Below are 15,670 nucleotides of genomic sequence, written 5' to 3'. Positions count from 1 at the left end.
GATGTGTGTGTATATGTTAGACACATATATATACAGATGTATATCCATCTCCTGCTTGATAATGACTTTCCAGGTCTTTCTCTCTGAAGTACTTTCAAACCTTGCTTATGACTATTACACTTTAACTGCAAGGGAAGAAGCAGATTTAGTTTTTAAGTGACTGTGGAACTCTTGTAAGGTATTTTTAGTACTTACCTGAAGAGTAATAGCTATATCTACTTACACAACACCAGCACTTAGAGGAAAACTTATTTTATATCAACTTACTTTTGGACAGAGCTAGTGAGCTTAGTCTGTGACCACAGATGAGCAGTCAAGATGTACTCTAGTAGTCTGACAGTAATGACAGGTGGTTGGAGGTGACCAGCACATGATATCATGTATTGTAAGGAACCTTCCCATGCTCTACAATATATAAGCAATCTTTATTTAGAAACTTGAGTGCTCACATTTAAGACAAAAACTAGAAACAAAAATGCACACACATCATTCATTTTTAGGACACAAATGCATTCACCTCAGTTTCAGATTACACCACAGGTATGATACCCTTTAGCAGCCCAGTGAGTTCATAGGCAGGTATCTCTGGGATATTGCACTGTTCAGTAAGATAGAACCACCACTGTCTCTTGTTATTGGAACAATGAGCTATAATTATGACAGACCATATCATAAAGGCCTTGAACAGACCTTGAATACTTACATCAATAGAGCTGGCCCACATGTAGTTATTTTTCAAGTACGTTAAGTATTCCACAACACCCAGCTAGAAGTCAAATAGATTTACGTTGCAATTCAAGATCAGTTCAAGATGATAACGAACCCAAAGGCTTTGTGTTCTTAATTGCCACTGGATTCCAAGACCTGCTCCTCCTCATTGTGTTACAGTAGTCACAGTACAAATCTCCTTGTTAGTCCAATGAGATTACCCTTGTTAAGACTGTATTCTGGATGGGGCAGCAACATCACTTTCTATCGTTGGGCAGCTTTGTAGAATTTGCTGTAATCCAGGGATGAACAAGAACATCCTTCAAGGGCAGCCGATGGAATGGGTTATGTTTCAGAAGCTTTGAAATTAAATCCCTTGCACCTTCTGTTACAAATAATGGATACTTGAATTCCACCTAAGAAAACAAGACAAAAGATGATGCAATATTCTTTGGCACTAATCAAAACTGGAGAGCAATAGGGTTCTGCCCCCAAGGTACAGAGAGCAAAGAAAACTATCAGTTCTGTGGGCTGTGTACCTTGTACCTAGTGAGTAATTTCATCACAATCCTGAATAAAACTGAAGGTTCTCACTGCTTGCCAAAGTTCAGCCAGTGTGCTTTTCTCTGTGCTCCCAACACAAAACCACTTTGGAACCTCTCAAGTTTACAGAACACTTGTAATCTAGAAACATAATTTATGTCTTTCCTAATACCTTGAATGATTAATATTTTATATACCAGAAACATGAAAGTAGTGAAGGATAGTGAAGAAGAATAGCTGCTATATGAAAAGGTAGGTGTTCAGATGCAGGTAGAAACAGGAGAGAACCAAGCAGCCAGGAAAGCCATCCTACTCTTCATTGTAATTCAACTGGAGTGACTTCAGGATAGCTTTAGGGATGTAGTTTTGCGTACATCTCATTATGTCTTTCCTTCCCTCAAGAGGAATATTAACCTTCAAGACAAGAAGTGAAACCAAAATTCAACTAGGTGAAGTTACAGCACATACCCTGGAAATAGCTCTGTAGGTTTCTTGATATGTTTCTGCTTCAAAAGGTGGCTTTCCTACAAGGAATTCATAGCACAGAACCCCCAAGCTCCAAATATCCACCTTCTCATCATGTGTTCTTCCCTCAATCATTTCAGGAGGCAAGTAGTCAAGTGTCCCACAGAGAGTTGATCTCCTGAAGAAAAGCACAGAGTACAGTGTATCATTTACCCTTTATGGCAGCTAAGATCTGTTTTAACTGCTAGTATTGGCATCTCGATTCAAGTGCTCTTATCTGTATCTCAGTGTAATCTGCCCCAGATAAACTCAGTATCACTGGAGTTTCATCAGTCACTTTTCTGGCTTTGCTTTAAAGTATTCTTGTCACTACAGGCAGTCTTATCCTTCCTTTTCCTCTCTCCCACTGGCTTACAAGTCAGTGTGACTTTCTTTGTCAGGTACAAATCAGACTAAGGAAATATTCCAATTATAGTGCTAGTGTGAACTATTTGGACAGAAGTTCTGATCTTCATCTCAGGGACCACCATAACCCTAAAACAGTGTGCTAATGCTCTTGTTCCAGGTTCAGCAAGTTTTTAAACACACAGATGGAGAAGCAGGATAACATTCTCTCTATGCTACATCAGTCAACTATTAAGACCTTGACAGCAGTGGTCCAATCATTAAACGCTCCCCACCAGTATTTCAGCAAGTGGACATTTACCTCCATTCCATAACTGTAAGTTTGGCAAGAAAGCTAAAGTTTTCATTACAGAATAATTTCTGTCTAAGGTATATACTGCATTCTCACCTAGAGGATGGAGCATGCACGGACCACCCAAAGTCTGCAATTTTTAATTCTCCATTTGAGCCAAGCAGCAGGTTTTCCGGCTTGATGTCCCGGTGAATCACACTCTTTGAATGACAGTATGACAGGGCATCTGCTAGTTCTGTAATGTACTGCAATTAGAAAGAAAACAAAACTATCAGGTATGAAGACCCTGACGCTCAAGCTTTACTAGCACAATTCCCTAGGCATAATTAGCAGTTTGGAGTAGAAAAATTGTTCCTTACACTCTCAAGCAACAGGTGTTGCTTGAAGTGACCACACAAATTGCAGTGCTGGGCAATGCTGAACATTATCCGTTAACACTGCAGTAGTTTGTCCTCCCAGCATATTCCTAAATAGGCTACAAGTGCATAAGCAAACTAGCATCTAAGGAGTTGGTTTCATGCAACTGAAAATGACTTTTTCTTGAAGAGCTAGCTTTATACTTCAGGTATGCTACACAGCAGCAAGCAGTCAGAACAACCTACAGTTGCAGTTCTTTGTTCATCGAATTTGGTAAGCTTCTGTAGTTCCTTGAAGACTTCTCCACGAGGTGCATACTCTAGAATAAGGTAGACTCTTGTAACGTCATGGAAGTAGCCGTACAGTCTGAGTATGTTGGGATGCCTGCAAGAAAATTGAAATGCCTTCCTGAACAAGGTATGTGTACAACTAATTATACATATAGGGCCTGTAATTTAACATTAATGCTACACAAGACAGCACAGTTCCAACTGCCATGTCCGTTTCTATGAGAGCTTCAGAGCACACAGACGGTATTTGTCATAGAAGTATCAGACTTGCTAGTAGCAAAAACCTAGCCAAGAATTCAGCTCATTTGTATTTTCTCATACATAGCTTTCTACACACAGAATAGATCACCGTTCAACACGCAAATATCTACAGTTCTCTGAACTTAAGCTTAAATACTTCAATTATTTTCTGTGAAACAGAATACCAGGGACAAGCCTAGACTGAGAAATTGCAGTCATCCACTTGGAAGAACTGGCCAGGTGCTTGACTTCTGTTTGGGTTCTTTTGGCCCATGGAGTGGTGGGGCAGGGGCAGAATGACAAGAAGCAGTTTCAAGTTGTCACATATTACAGGATTGCTTTTCTTCAGGTAAGATTACTTTGTTTTTTAAATTGAGCACAAACTAAGCAAAGGTTAACTGCTCACATTACCTGAGATGAGACTGTATTTCAACTTCTCTTCGTAGTTGATGTTCTACACCAGCATCCTCAAGCTGTGCTTTAAACAGCACCTTCAGTGCAAGAATAAATTTACTCTGCTTTTCACGTGCCAGGTACACATTTCCAAATTTTCCTTTCCCCAGAGGACGACCAATTTCAAAATCATCCAGAGACCACTGTCTTCTGCAAAAGGAGAGAATGTTACAGAAGCAATGCTTGGGTGTGACAGCAACGTTCCAGCTAAATACATAATTAGTGATCTCAGCTAGATTTTAGTCTTTAAAGGCACACCAAGCACCAAAACACCACCAAGAGGACAAAACATGCATTGAGATTTCTCTAAAGGCAGTTTTGAAAGCTTCTCTCTTGCTTCTAAAGCACATGCATTGAGGTACAGCTACTTACTACAACAAAACCAAAACTGTATAACAAAGTACATTTCAATATACTTGATACAGATCTATTCTAGACTGTCAGAACTGTTTCAAAGCAGCCATACTACAAGTGAAACTTGACTCAAGCCTCCTGCACACATGAAGAACACATTTTTCCAAGTGAACATCATGTGATTACAGCAGTGATTATCAGAGTTCTCTCATGGGAAAAGTTGCTCCTTGTTGAGCCAAAAGCTTTTCTTCGGATTACAGTAATTTACTGTTTCTGAAGATTACCAAAGCAAAATAACCATTCCCAGAGTTTCATTAATAAATATTGTCACTATGAAGTGAGAAGGCCACTGTTCTTAGCAGTCAAGAGACTAAAGACAGCAGCTTGGCTGCAACTTAGCTGTAGCATGAAGTGCTAGACACTGAAAGAATAACTTAGCTATAAGCTTTATAGGTGCACAACTTACTTTTTAGTCTCTTCCTTTTTCTTTTTAGTAGATTCTTCATTTTTCTGTTTAGAGGTGCTGTCTGCTTCAGAACTCTTTGCTGTACACAAACAAGTAGAACAACTTTATAAAACAGACCAGTGAACACAACACATTCACATGAAGAACAAGTCTGGGTTGTATCTACAGCAGTTTACAGTCCACCATCCATGATATTTAAAACTTAGTGTAGCTTACCATTGGCAAAGCAGCACAACAGTTAGGGCTACTTCATCAAAGTGTAACTTAAATGGTTTTTTGAAATCAATGAAAACATTAAGAAAGCTTCCCCCCACCTCCTCATTCCTGCTCATACAGTATCCTTGTGTATCAGATTACCATAAACATTGGAAAAAAAATGTGCTACAGGAACACCAATTCCATTTATTCAAAGTTGACTAATGTGCATCTGTAAATTTTCAAGATTGGAGAAACACTTATATGGGCTCTAAATCCCTAATCCTAGCAACAAGGACAGCGCAGTAACACCTAAGATGAAGTATGTGCTGCTTTTCTGTTTCTGGGTGCAACCAGCTATTTCTCTACAGGACTGCCCAACATAGCATGAGCTTTACATTTTCTGCACTGCACTCTTGTTTGAAGTATCCCAAGTGTCACAAACACATAAAGATGTAATCTTCAGAATTACCAGGTACAGGAGCTTGTTGAGGTTTTTCACTGTTCTTGCTTGGAACCTGAGGCCCAGCGGTTGGTTGGACTGGGAGTTTCGGCCGGGGCTGCTGTGCTGTCTGACTGTTGGACAGTTTTTGGTTTGACAGTGAAGAAGATTTTTGTGATTGTACAGGAACTCGCTGGGCAAAATTTGAAGGACACAGAACACGCTGTGGTTGAACTCCACTGTTCAGTGGCCGGCTCTGGGCAGAATTCTGAGACACAGGGACACGTTTTGGGCCATCTACAACAGGATTTGCTACCTTCAAAAAACAGCAATTGTACATTAGTAATAGAATAGCAAACTATAACCTTTATGTCCCTGTACAATAGAGTTAGGAATAGGTTGTGAAAAAAGATAGGCAGGAGAAAAAAACCAACAGTATATTAAAAGGAGATCTTAAAATTACTCTGATCTTATATTTTAAGAATTCAATTGACCTGTAGAAATCTGCTGTCTTGTTAACAACATGCTTATTCATAATTAGTCATGGACCCACGAAAGTCCAGATATTGGTGGAAAGTTTAGACAGGTCTTTGCTACAGGAATTCTATTCGCATGCACTGCTTTGAGCCACTGCTCCCTTGAATGCTGTGCATTTTAAGATGCCTTGCACTGCAACAGGAGTTCATCAGACCAAAGCAAGTTTGGTACGGTTCCTTTATCTGCTTTTAATCCTTTTCTTTCAGTTGAGGAAGGTGGTTTAAATTTATATTTAAGCAATTCTTAGTTGTTCCAGAATACTTTGCTTAGAATTAAATTCAAACACTGTTAAGTGATGCCTTGACTCCCCTAAGAACACCTACGTTCTAGTTTTTTGATTCAATGCGTTGAAAGCCGATTTTAAACTATGCTTTACTTCTGCTACTCTAAAATCCGACCAGGATCTGTTCATATTGAAGTTACAAGAATGAGAATGTCCCTGCTTCTGTGTGCAAAGATACGCAGTCTTAGACACGTGAATAACAGCATGAAGGCAGCATTTCCTTTAGAAATCACAGCCAGTTCCCTGCACGCATTTGCTATCTAATTAAGGGATTATGGATAAAAACTGCACTATTAAGACTTGCCAATTAAAAAACTGCAGTAAGAAGTTCAGACTTGGACACTGTCCTCTGCAACAAACAGGCTGAAAGGCCATGTTGATAATTGCTCGCTGTGCATAGAAAGCATCGCTCAGAGCTTCTTCCTCCTGTCTGCCACTTAGCAAAACCAGTCACCATCATCACACCTTGAGACTCACAGGTTTTGTACAGCCGCGAAAAATACACCCGTAAACTCTGTCAGCCCCTTACCTTAGCAGCGCGAGACGGGTTTCCAGGACAGTTTTCTTTTATCTTCTTGTCCATAGCGCCTGAGAAAGGCAAGATGCGGTTTCGCCTACGGAGCGGGCAGAGGACGGGGTGAGCCGCGCAGACAGCACCATTCCCCGGCTCCACTCTCCCTCTGCCCCCTACGCCATCCGCCACAGCCCCGTAACCTCCCGTAACCTCCCGCCGGCCAGGCCGCCCCCGATGCAGGAAGGTCGCTCCACGCCGCAGCACCGCCCCGAACGCCACACGACCCCCCTCACCTCGGCCTCCGGCCGCTCCGACTGTTTGAATTCAAACCTCCCTCCCTTAAATACCCTTTAAACTACCGCCCCCTCACCATTGGCCCCTCTCCCGGCGTCCGCGCCCGCCGATTGGCTGCTTTTCAGTCGACGCGCCCGCCGATTGGCTCTCCTAAAGCTCCGCTCGTCGCGAGGCCGAGACTCATCGCCGTGAGCTGGCGGAGCGCATGCGCAACGGCAGCCTGCTGCGTACCCGCGTCGGCCCGACCCGCCCGCCCCAAGGGCGGTGTTTGCGCTACATGCGTATTTTACGTACCGTCTCTCCGCCGCTGGCTTCTTCCGTACTCCAACTGCGTGGATCGAGCCCCGCTTACACACTTTTCTCCGCAAGTCTCTGCCCGGCCGGGTCTTTCGTTACGCAAATCGCGTACGTCCAGACCACCCACCTGTGGCAACGCTACAACTACCGTTCCTTCCTCGCAGCCGCGGAGGCCTTGCAGCGCGCCGCCGGCGTCGGGGGGAAGGGCTCCAGGTTAGTCCCGCATCTCACCGGGCTCCGACCTCGTCCCCCTCAGCAACCCGCACGCCCACCCGCAGCCCGAGGCCAAGGGAGAGGCGGTGCCGCCGGCTCGCGTGAAGCCGAGCTCGAACGGGGGCTCGGGGCCATCGCGTCCTGCCGGCGAGGCAAGGTGCGACGGGTGGCAGCGCCGAGGAGCAGCGGGAGGGCTGCGGCAGGCCTCTGCCTCGCACCGGCAGCACTGTGTGGCACTGCTCCACGTGCCCTCGGCTCTTAAGGACAAGCGCGAAGGGGACGGCCGCCCTCCTCGGCACTAGGGGACGCCCGGCCGGAGCCCAACGTCGTGTAACGGCGCTGCCGGCTCGCAGCTGTCAGCGGTACGCGGCGCCCTGAGACGGGGCTGAGCGCTCGGTGCCGCTCGTGAAGCGCGAAGGAGCGCGGGGCGCTGCGCTGTCGCGTGGCCCCGCTCGCTGCGGTGCCGGGACCTCCGCCGCTCGGTGCGACACGTGCGGCCTCTGAAGAAGTGTGATTGAAGGCAACTTGGCTCTGCGTCCTTAACAACCAGCGCGAGGGCGGTCCCGGTGTGTTGGTGTTTGACAAGCGGGACACGATAGGTAAAAAGAAGATGTCGGGTCGTCGTGTGGCTGCCGCGTGTGACCGACGCCAGCTGCCGCGGGGCATGGGGAGCATGGCGGCCCCGCTCCTCGACCCGCGTCCACTTCGGCTGCCGTTTCTGGAGGCTGACGTGAGTAGGGCAGGGCTGCGGGGAGGGCGGCAGTGGGGCAGGAGCTCAGCCTGCGGGACCTGGAAGCAGGGCGGCCGGCCGTGCCGGCGGCCCGAACCGTTCGCGAGGCCTGCGGCACCGGGCGGCAGAGCCAAGCGTTCGTTTCTCAGCCCCGCGTCGGGTGTTGCGGTGTCCCGGCGGCTCCAGACGGGCGCCCCGCGGCCCAGACACAAAGACCCTCGGCGCCCAGCCGCTGACGCTCTTAGCAGCCGGCCCCACACTCCGACGGGAGGCGCGGGGCGGCCCTACACGCGTCCGCGGGCCGCTGTCCGCCCCGCCCGAGCCGTCGCCCCGCCGGCTGCAGCTGGGCCCGAGCCACGCGGGGAAGGGGCGGCGGACTCCCGGTAACCCCGCGGGGCGCCGCGCCCGCAGCCCGCCCCTTCCCCGCCGGGCGGGGGCTCACTTCGCGCGTCGCGCGTCACGTGACGGGGAGGGGGCTTGCCAGCGGCGCGGCGCGCACGTTAGGCGTCACTGCTCACGTGACGCCGCCGTTCTCTCCCCCAAGAGTCGCCTCCAATCGATTTGCGGGCGCTCGATGCAGCAGCCTTCGCGGAGGAGCATTCTTCGGTCTCGGCCGCCGCCGCCGCCTCCTCCCTTACCGCCGCCGCCGATCGATGCGCTCAGAGCTCCGGTCGCCATTTTAGGGGGAGAGCGAGGGAGGCAGAAGGAAGGCTCGGTAGGTACCGGGCGGCCTCGCGCCGCTCTCCGCGTTCGGCTGCGCGGCCTCGGCAGCGCCGCGCCCTCCCTAACGGCCGCTCGGCGCCGCCCGCGCTCCCCTGCCCGCCGCGCTCCCGCCGGGCGCCGTGCCCGCCCTCATTCGGCCCCGTTCCCACACGCCCCCTCCCGCTCCGGTCGTCGCTCCCCGGGCCGGGCGGGGCTGCCGCTGCCGCTCGGGCTTCGCACGTTGCTCGTGCCCCGCTCCGTCCCCCTGCTCCCCGCCCACCTGCCTGCTGCCAGTGGGGCGCGATGGGCGCTACCGACCCGATAACCCCGCTCACCGGAGCTGTTTTTTTTTTTTCTTCTTTATTTTATTTTATTTCATTATTTCTCCGTCGCTCCTTAATATAACTCACATTCTTTTTATTCATCGGGTTTTCGTTTCTGCAATAAAGCCGCACCGGCTTTCTCCTGTTTCCTCTGTCTTTCGCTTCTCGGTCTCTGTCTTACCTAAACTTTCGGTGCTGTTAGCACTGATACCCGGCAGGATGCACTTCAATTAAAGGCTTTAATTGTTTTGTGCAACTCTCTGGTGTGTGACTTTTCCCATTTGTTTATTTCAGGCCCCTCCAAGGCATTCCTTGCTCACAATGTATAGGACAAAAGTCAGCTTGAAAGACCGTCAGCAACTTTATAAACTAATCATTAGTCAGCTACTGTATGACGGATACATAAATATTGCCAATGGCTTAATAAATGAGATAAAACCACAATCAGTGTGTGCGCCATCTGAACAACTGCTGCATCTTATTAAATTAGGTAAGCTGACATTTAAAAACAAAATAACTCCTCCAAAGATTGTGCTCCCAAATGTTTGGATTAAACGTTTGTGGATAGTGTAGTGTTACTCAGAATGCATCTCTTCTGTTTTCTACGCCTTTGTAGTAAATCGCAAAGGTTTTATATCTTTAGTCTGTTCAGTGACTCGCAGGATCACTGCACATTTAATAGTGTTAGATCCATTACTAAGGCACAACTCTCTCTGGTTGCTCCTGGACGTGTTGAAGGGGAGGGAATAAGTCCCTCTATTGGCCCCATTCATTGGCCTTTTTATACCACTCTCAAGAAAACAAGTTTCACGGTCTATGATCTTGGCAAAGGTGTGTTTCCTGTTCCCTCCATGCTTCTTTGTGAAAGTACGTATGTGCTGCAGAAAGCCCAGAGTTCCTGGGCTGCTGTTGAAACAAGTCACCTGGATTACTGGAACAGTCCTAACCATGACAACGTGTTTTCTCTGTATTGTAACTGAACTGGTTCTGCTGCTTGAACTAGTTGATTTCTGTGGGTATAAATGTGGAGCCTCGTCTGTCTGAAAGAAGAATACTGGGCTTTGCAGTCTGTAGATGAAAGCAGGAAAAAACATTTCTGTGAAAGTCGCTAACTGCAAGTAGGCACTTAGTTTAAAGCATTTGTGCCTTGGTGCAGTTTGCAGTGCTGAATTGGCTTCATCATGTAGATGCATGTTGCAGTCAAAATGATTCTTTAAGGTGGGTTTGAATTAATAATTTTTGTGAGTAGTGTTACGATAGTAGTTTGTGTTGCTCTTTCAATTCAGTTAAAAAGAGAGTAATTGGTAAATGCTTCTATTTTTTCCACTTTAAATCTCATGTAATAGCACTGAGTCTTCTTTCACCCTATTGTAACCTGATTATGGGCATGTCAGTGACTTCTGTATGTGATTGTTTAGCTGTTAGTAAGTAATCAGTACTTAATACCATCCTATATTTAGTGGTTATCTCACCACAGTTACACCAGTGCTGAACGCTAAACAGCTTTTAGTCAAACTGCTTTTCACTCTTAATGATAGATATTGCTATACTACAACTAAATCTGTTCTGCTAGCTTAGCTTTGTTCAACGTGGGCTGTCTCTTAAATCCTGAACTTGAGAGCTGCCAAAGAAATCTGTAGTTTAGGTGTGGGCATAGCCTGCCTGTCTAAAGAGGAGGTAAGCCTGGTTTAAGAATGTCAACTTTCTCTTTTCAGGGATGGAGAATGATGACAGTGCTGTTCAGTATGCAATTGGGCGGTCAGATACAGTAGCTCCAGGCACTGGAATCGACTTGGAATTTGATGCAGATGTACAGACCATGTCTCCTGAGGCCTCTGAGTATGAGACTTGTTACGTCACGTCTCATAAGGGGCCGTGTCGTGTAGCAACATATAGCAGAGATGGACAGCTAATAGCTACAGGATCTGCTGATGCCTCAATAAAAATTCTTGACACGGAGAGAATGCTGGCCAAAAGTGCTATGCCTATTGAGGTAAAATATGACTTGAATCACAGTCACTTTGTCAGTTCTTGGGCTGCTCTCTCTGTTTCGTGCCATGTCTGTGCCTTGTGGCTGGCTCGGTGGGCTGGACTAAATATCTGTCTCGACGTGTTTCCTATTCCAGCAGTGGCTCATAAAGCACCCTTGAAGAAAAGGAAGAAAAAACAGGGCGAGTATACCTGTGTAACTCCTCACAGCATTCTAGAGAGCCGAGACAAAAATTGCTTCTAATAGTTGTTGATAATCTCTATAACCATGCAGACAGTTTGGTTATGGACCTACCTTCACATCTGACTGTACAACGCATGGCTCTGCTTCAGTACTTTTTCACGGAGTTCATATTTGCTTCCTTTACTTTTTCTCTAATACACTTATCTGGCAACAGCTTAAGAGTTCTGGGTTTGTCGTTTTTTTCCCCACTGAGTGCACACCAAATTCCCAGCAGTATGCAACATGAGTGAAAGTTGCAGTTTTCCCAGTTGGTACCTGCTTCCCTTAATTAGTGTGGCAATAATGTCTTTTGATTTGGACTGTTCACAAAGGTGATGTATGTAAAGGCATCAGTTCTCTGTGGCTGACAGTAGTTTGTCCTTGAGCAGATCCAGTAACCTTTGTAAAGATACAGGGATGTTATTTCATAAGAATTTATAACTGTGTGAAGGTATCACATCTTCAGATAATTAAGATCAGTGATAATGTGCCAAGTCATATGTCAGAAAAGGTAGCGATACGATCACTGGTGCGAGTGAAAATGGTAAATTTCCTGTCAAAGGAGTGTTCTGCCTTCTAACAGTGGCTTGTTCAATGTTCTTTGTAGGTCATGATGAATGAGACAGCACAGCAGAACATGGAAAATCACCCTGTTATTCGGACTCTGTATGATCATGTGGATGAGGTTACATGTTTAGCTTTTCATCCTACAGAACAGATCCTAGCATCTGGTTCAAGGGACTACACACTTAAATTGTTTGACTATTCAAAACCTTCTGCCAAAAGAGCCTTCAAATACATACAGGTTAGATACAATAGTTCAATTCAGAGCAACCAAATCTTGCATGTGTGATTATTGAGGTATCAGTGAGCTGAATTGCATCTGGGTATGTAAGTGTATGGAGTATGCAGCTACAAAATGTTCAGACCTGGTTATGCACTGTGAGTTTGTAATGGATAGCTATAGTCATAGAATCTTGTGCCTGTTGGCTTTTTGTTAATTCAGACCTAATCTAAAATGGATGACTCTGAAGTCAGCTACGTTTTCTTGGTTCTGGAGGCAAAGTTTGTGATTATGTGGTGGCTGACAAAACCTCCTGCTGCTGTTGTGCAATATCCAACAAATAGGCACAGCAAGCTGCTCTAGGAGAGAAACTATGATACGTTTCAGCGTGGCCTGTCACTTAAATAATACACAGGGCATTTTCTATGCTGTAAAAATAGAACAGGTTGTGCTAATTGATAATGCAGTTTTATTTTTTAGTGCCACCACGATTGACACTTTGATTTTTGTGTTTTGTTTTTAAACTTACACCAATTATGTCTTTTTTGCTCCAACAGGAAGCAGAGATGTTGCGCTCCATCTCTTTCCACCCCTCTGGAGATTTCATACTTGTGGGTACCCAGCACCCTACTTTGCGACTCTATGATATCAATACTTTCCAATGTTTTGTGTCTTGCAATCCTCAAGACCAGCACATCGATGCCATATGCTCAGTGAATTACAACGCAAGCGCAAACATGTACGTGACGGGAAGCAAGGATGGATGCATCAAACTGTGGGATGGTGTTTCAAACCGCTGCATCACTACTTTTGAGAAGGCACATGATGGAGCTGAAGTCTGTTCTGCTATTTTTTCCAAGAATTCAAAGTATATCTTGTCAAGTGGAAAAGACTCTGTAGCTAAACTGTGGGAGATATCTACTGGTCGGACGCTGGTCAAGTACACAGGTACGTGGCAGCTGACCTGCCAGGGACCACCTTTGTCGTGTGCTGACCAGTGAGCAGGTGGTGGTGTCTGTCTGAAGAGTAAGATCTGTCACTGCTGAATAGTAACTCATAAGGGGGGACTGCTTTTGTGAGGATAAATGGCCCCAAATTTGAAAATGTGAAATACTTCCAGAAGAAAAGCTATGTCAGTGTCAACCTATTTACTCTAGCTAGAGCTTGGACACATAACTGACATCATTACACTTTTGGAGGGAAGTCATCACCAGACTAGAGAAAAAGTAAATAGGAATGTGGATCCCTTAAGGAATAGAATGCTTGTGGAGAGAATTTCATTTTCTAGTTTTTCTTGAACATTATTTTTTAAAAAAGCATAATTGCTTTTCTTGTTAATGTTCACTTTAGTTTGGGGGCTCACCAGTTTAAGCTGCACGCCTAGTCTAACCAAAAATGGAAAAGTCAAAAATAATGTGTAATCCTTTTGGAGTTAGAGGAGTCCACTTGCCTGGATTGTTGCCCAGACTGTAGGGGAATTGAACTCTTTTGAACTACCTACTAATTGAACTACCACTGGTTTGGATGTGTGCAGTCTTTGTGCACTGGCTGTGTTTGCTGCCAACCAGCAGGGTGCAGCACCTCCTCAGTAAACTCTTGCAAACACCAGGTAGGATGCAGCGATGTATTCCTTGCAAAATAAATGCGTGAGTGGGTAACACATCCCCTTTGAAGGGAGGAGGAGAGGTGTGGCTGAAGTACATTGTGTGGCACATTGTGTGGCCTGCACATTAAAAGCAGAAGTTACTAATGATAACAGGAATCTGTGTTTATCAATAACTGTGGTCTTCAGTTAGTTAGCTGTAAGCCTTGTACAAAAGATGTAAGGTTACTGCTCTTAATGTTTGCATTCATGCTGACTGGCTGTGTGTACAAGTGGAATGCTTAATCCTTCTATTCCCTAACATGTTCTGCCCTATACAGTGTAGATAATTACAAGAGGATATCTGTAGTTGCTTTACATGTGTACTAACTGAGGAAATAAGGCTCGGTAATAGACTTCCCATAACTATCAATTGCTGTAGTTTACTTCTGGATCCTTGGGAAAAAATCTAAAGATCTTATTTGGCTTGTATTTCACTGCATGTATTTAGGAGCTGGTTTGAGTGGACGTCAAGTGCACAGGACACAAGCAGTCTTCAACCACACAGAAGACTACGTGCTGCTGCCAGATGAAAGGACCATAAGTCTCTGCTGCTGGGATTCAAGAACTGCTGAGCGAAGAAATCTCCTTTCTCTTGGGCACAACAGCATCGTCCGCTGTATTGTCCATTCTCCCACCAACCCCGGCTTCATGACCTGCAGTGATGACTACAGGGCTAGATTTTGGTACAGGAGGTCAACGACGGACTGAGGGCGTCTTGATAAAAGAATGGTTATCCAGATTCCTTATATCATCCTGTATTGATTGTACTGCCGACAGATGCCTGAAGGAGAGCTATGCTGTGTCTGTTTTTTGTTGTTTTGTGCTTTAATTCTGTCAGATGGCAGAAAAATATTGAGATACTGAAACTTCAGTTTTGCCCCACGCTAATTTTTTTTATTAGTGTGCGTGGCATTAATTTTTTTAAGTCATCTCTGATTTTACTCGAGCTGGGGTGCGGAATAAAATGATCCTTGCAGGAAGGATTAAACTTACTCTCCTGTCTTTCTGAATCCTGCGAAAGATAATGTGACTAAATCTTGCTCAAACTGGGCAGTGTGAGCCAGTTTTGCTCTGCATTGTATCTGTGCAATCCCCCTAAAGTCTGTTTAAAGAATGGATTACACGAGCAACGGTAGAACTCAGTGAATGTTTTAGTGAAGCCTTAAGCCGTCTTCAGTTCTGATTCATGCTTTGAAGCTCTTTTATATCTTTCAGTCTCCTTCCCTCAGTTGGCCAAGCGGGCCTCTGATTCTGAGTCAGTTTGGTGCCATAAGGATTTAAAACGTGGTTTTAAATTGTTCAGATGAATTGAAGAAATGGTGTTCTAGTTCTGATATTAAAGTTCAGACTTGAAATCTTGTCTTCTTTACAATTTATCTTAAGTGTAATCTTAAAGTAAATTCAAGGAATATTCACACTGAAGCTATTAAATGTGGCAGTGCTGCAGCATATGAAAGTGAGAATAACCTGGCAATAGGAGCTGTTTAGTAACTCCTCTGAGAAATGTCAGTTTTCTTCATATATCTATGTCAGAAATGTCAGTTTGCTTCATTTAGTTCACATTCTGTCTGTGTGTCACACAGCAATTGAGATATTTTTTGAATTTAAAAACAGGCTCATTGTTTCTTCTGCCTGCTGTGTCTGATAGTCTGAGTTTCCCAGATCTTACTGTATTCATTAGAAGTACAAATCAGCAAGAAATCTGTGGTTAAAACTTCTGTACATTTGAAAATTCACTACATGTTCTTATAGGTGAGGTTTGATATCCGGTCTTTGCAGTTTTAAGAGTGTTCATTCAGGCATTCTATCTGCAGCATAGTGGTGCAGTGCTGTTCAGATTCACTTTTGGGAATGAATTTCCCTTAGACATAAGCTCAGCACTTGCTTTCATTATATGTATGGTTGTTTATTGATGTTGGGTTAACT

At 45.3% G+C, this 15,670-nt stretch overlaps 2 protein-coding genes across 4 annotated transcripts; one reads left to right on the top strand and one right to left on the bottom strand.

Moving 5' to 3' along the window:
• Positions 1-406: 406 nt before the first annotated feature.
• On the bottom strand, positions 407-6,965 carry AURKA (aurora kinase A). Of its 3 annotated transcripts, none has more exons than XM_042884949.1 (9): positions 6,915-6,965; positions 6,560-6,644; positions 5,241-5,526; positions 4,574-4,652; positions 3,712-3,903; positions 3,016-3,154; positions 2,510-2,658; positions 1,720-1,894; positions 407-1,124 (listed from the first exon to the last, which is right to left on the bottom strand). In XM_042884949.1, the coding sequence occupies exons 2-9, from the start codon at positions 6,611-6,613 to the stop codon at positions 966-968; spliced, it is 1,233 nt and encodes a 410-aa protein (XP_042740883.1). In that variant the 5' UTR covers positions 6,614-6,644; positions 6,915-6,965; the 3' UTR covers positions 407-965. The 3 variants fall into 3 exon arrangements, with proteins under 3 accessions (XP_042740883.1, XP_042740882.1, XP_042740884.1); XM_042884948.1 differs by lacking the exon at positions 6,915-6,965 and adding an exon at positions 6,838-6,882; XM_042884950.1 differs by lacking the exon at positions 6,915-6,965 and adding an exon at positions 6,838-6,854 and having other exon boundaries at positions 6,560-6,618.
• An 829-nt stretch (positions 6,966-7,794) lies between these two features.
• On the top strand, positions 7,795-14,736 carry CSTF1 (cleavage stimulation factor subunit 1). The gene is made up of 7 exons (XM_042884898.1): positions 7,795-8,078; positions 8,623-8,793; positions 9,398-9,593; positions 10,819-11,096; positions 11,923-12,120; positions 12,657-13,047; positions 14,193-14,736. The coding sequence occupies exons 1-7, from the start codon at positions 7,959-7,961 to the stop codon at positions 14,450-14,452; spliced, it is 1,614 nt and encodes a 537-aa protein (XP_042740832.1). The 5' UTR covers positions 7,795-7,958; the 3' UTR covers positions 14,453-14,736.
• The last annotated feature ends 934 nt before the right edge of the window (positions 14,737-15,670 follow it).

Source organism: Lagopus leucura, unplaced genomic scaffold, assembly GCF_019238085.1.
Source record: "Lagopus leucura isolate 7727_CA_CO unplaced genomic scaffold, USGS_WTPT01 Super-Scaffold_100047, whole genome shotgun sequence".
NCBI classification, from domain to species: Eukaryota; Metazoa; Chordata; class Aves; order Galliformes; family Phasianidae; genus Lagopus; species Lagopus leucura.
This window is presented reverse-complemented; position numbering and strand designations above follow the sequence as displayed.

What these genes read in the sequence shown, in the direction of transcription:
- CSTF1 (XM_042884898.1), top strand. Translation starts at nt 7,959, where the DNA reads ATGTCGGGTCGTCGTGTGGCTGCCGCGTGTGACCGACGCCAGCTGCCG. An exon ending in AAAGTGCTATGCCTATTGAG is followed by an intron (nt 11,097 to 11,922) that starts GTAAAATATGAC and finishes TGTTCTTTGTAG; the next exon opens with GTCATGATGAATGAGACAGC. An exon ending in GACGCTGGTCAAGTACACAG is followed by an intron (nt 13,048 to 14,192) that starts GTACGTGGCAGC and finishes GCATGTATTTAG; the next exon opens with GAGCTGGTTTGAGTGGACGT.
- AURKA (XM_042884949.1), bottom strand. Translation starts at nt 6,613, where the DNA reads ATGGACAAGAAGATAAAAGAAAACTGTCCTGGAAACCCGTCTCGCGCT. An exon ending in ACCCGTCTCGCGCTGCTAAG is followed by an intron (nt 5,527 to 6,559) that starts GTAAGGGGCTGA and finishes TGTTTTTTGAAG; the next exon opens with GTAGCAAATCCTGTTGTAGA. An exon ending in GAAATACAGTCTCATCTCAG is followed by an intron (nt 3,155 to 3,711) that starts GTAATGTGAGCA and finishes ATTTTCTTGCAG; the next exon opens with GCATCCCAACATACTCAGAC.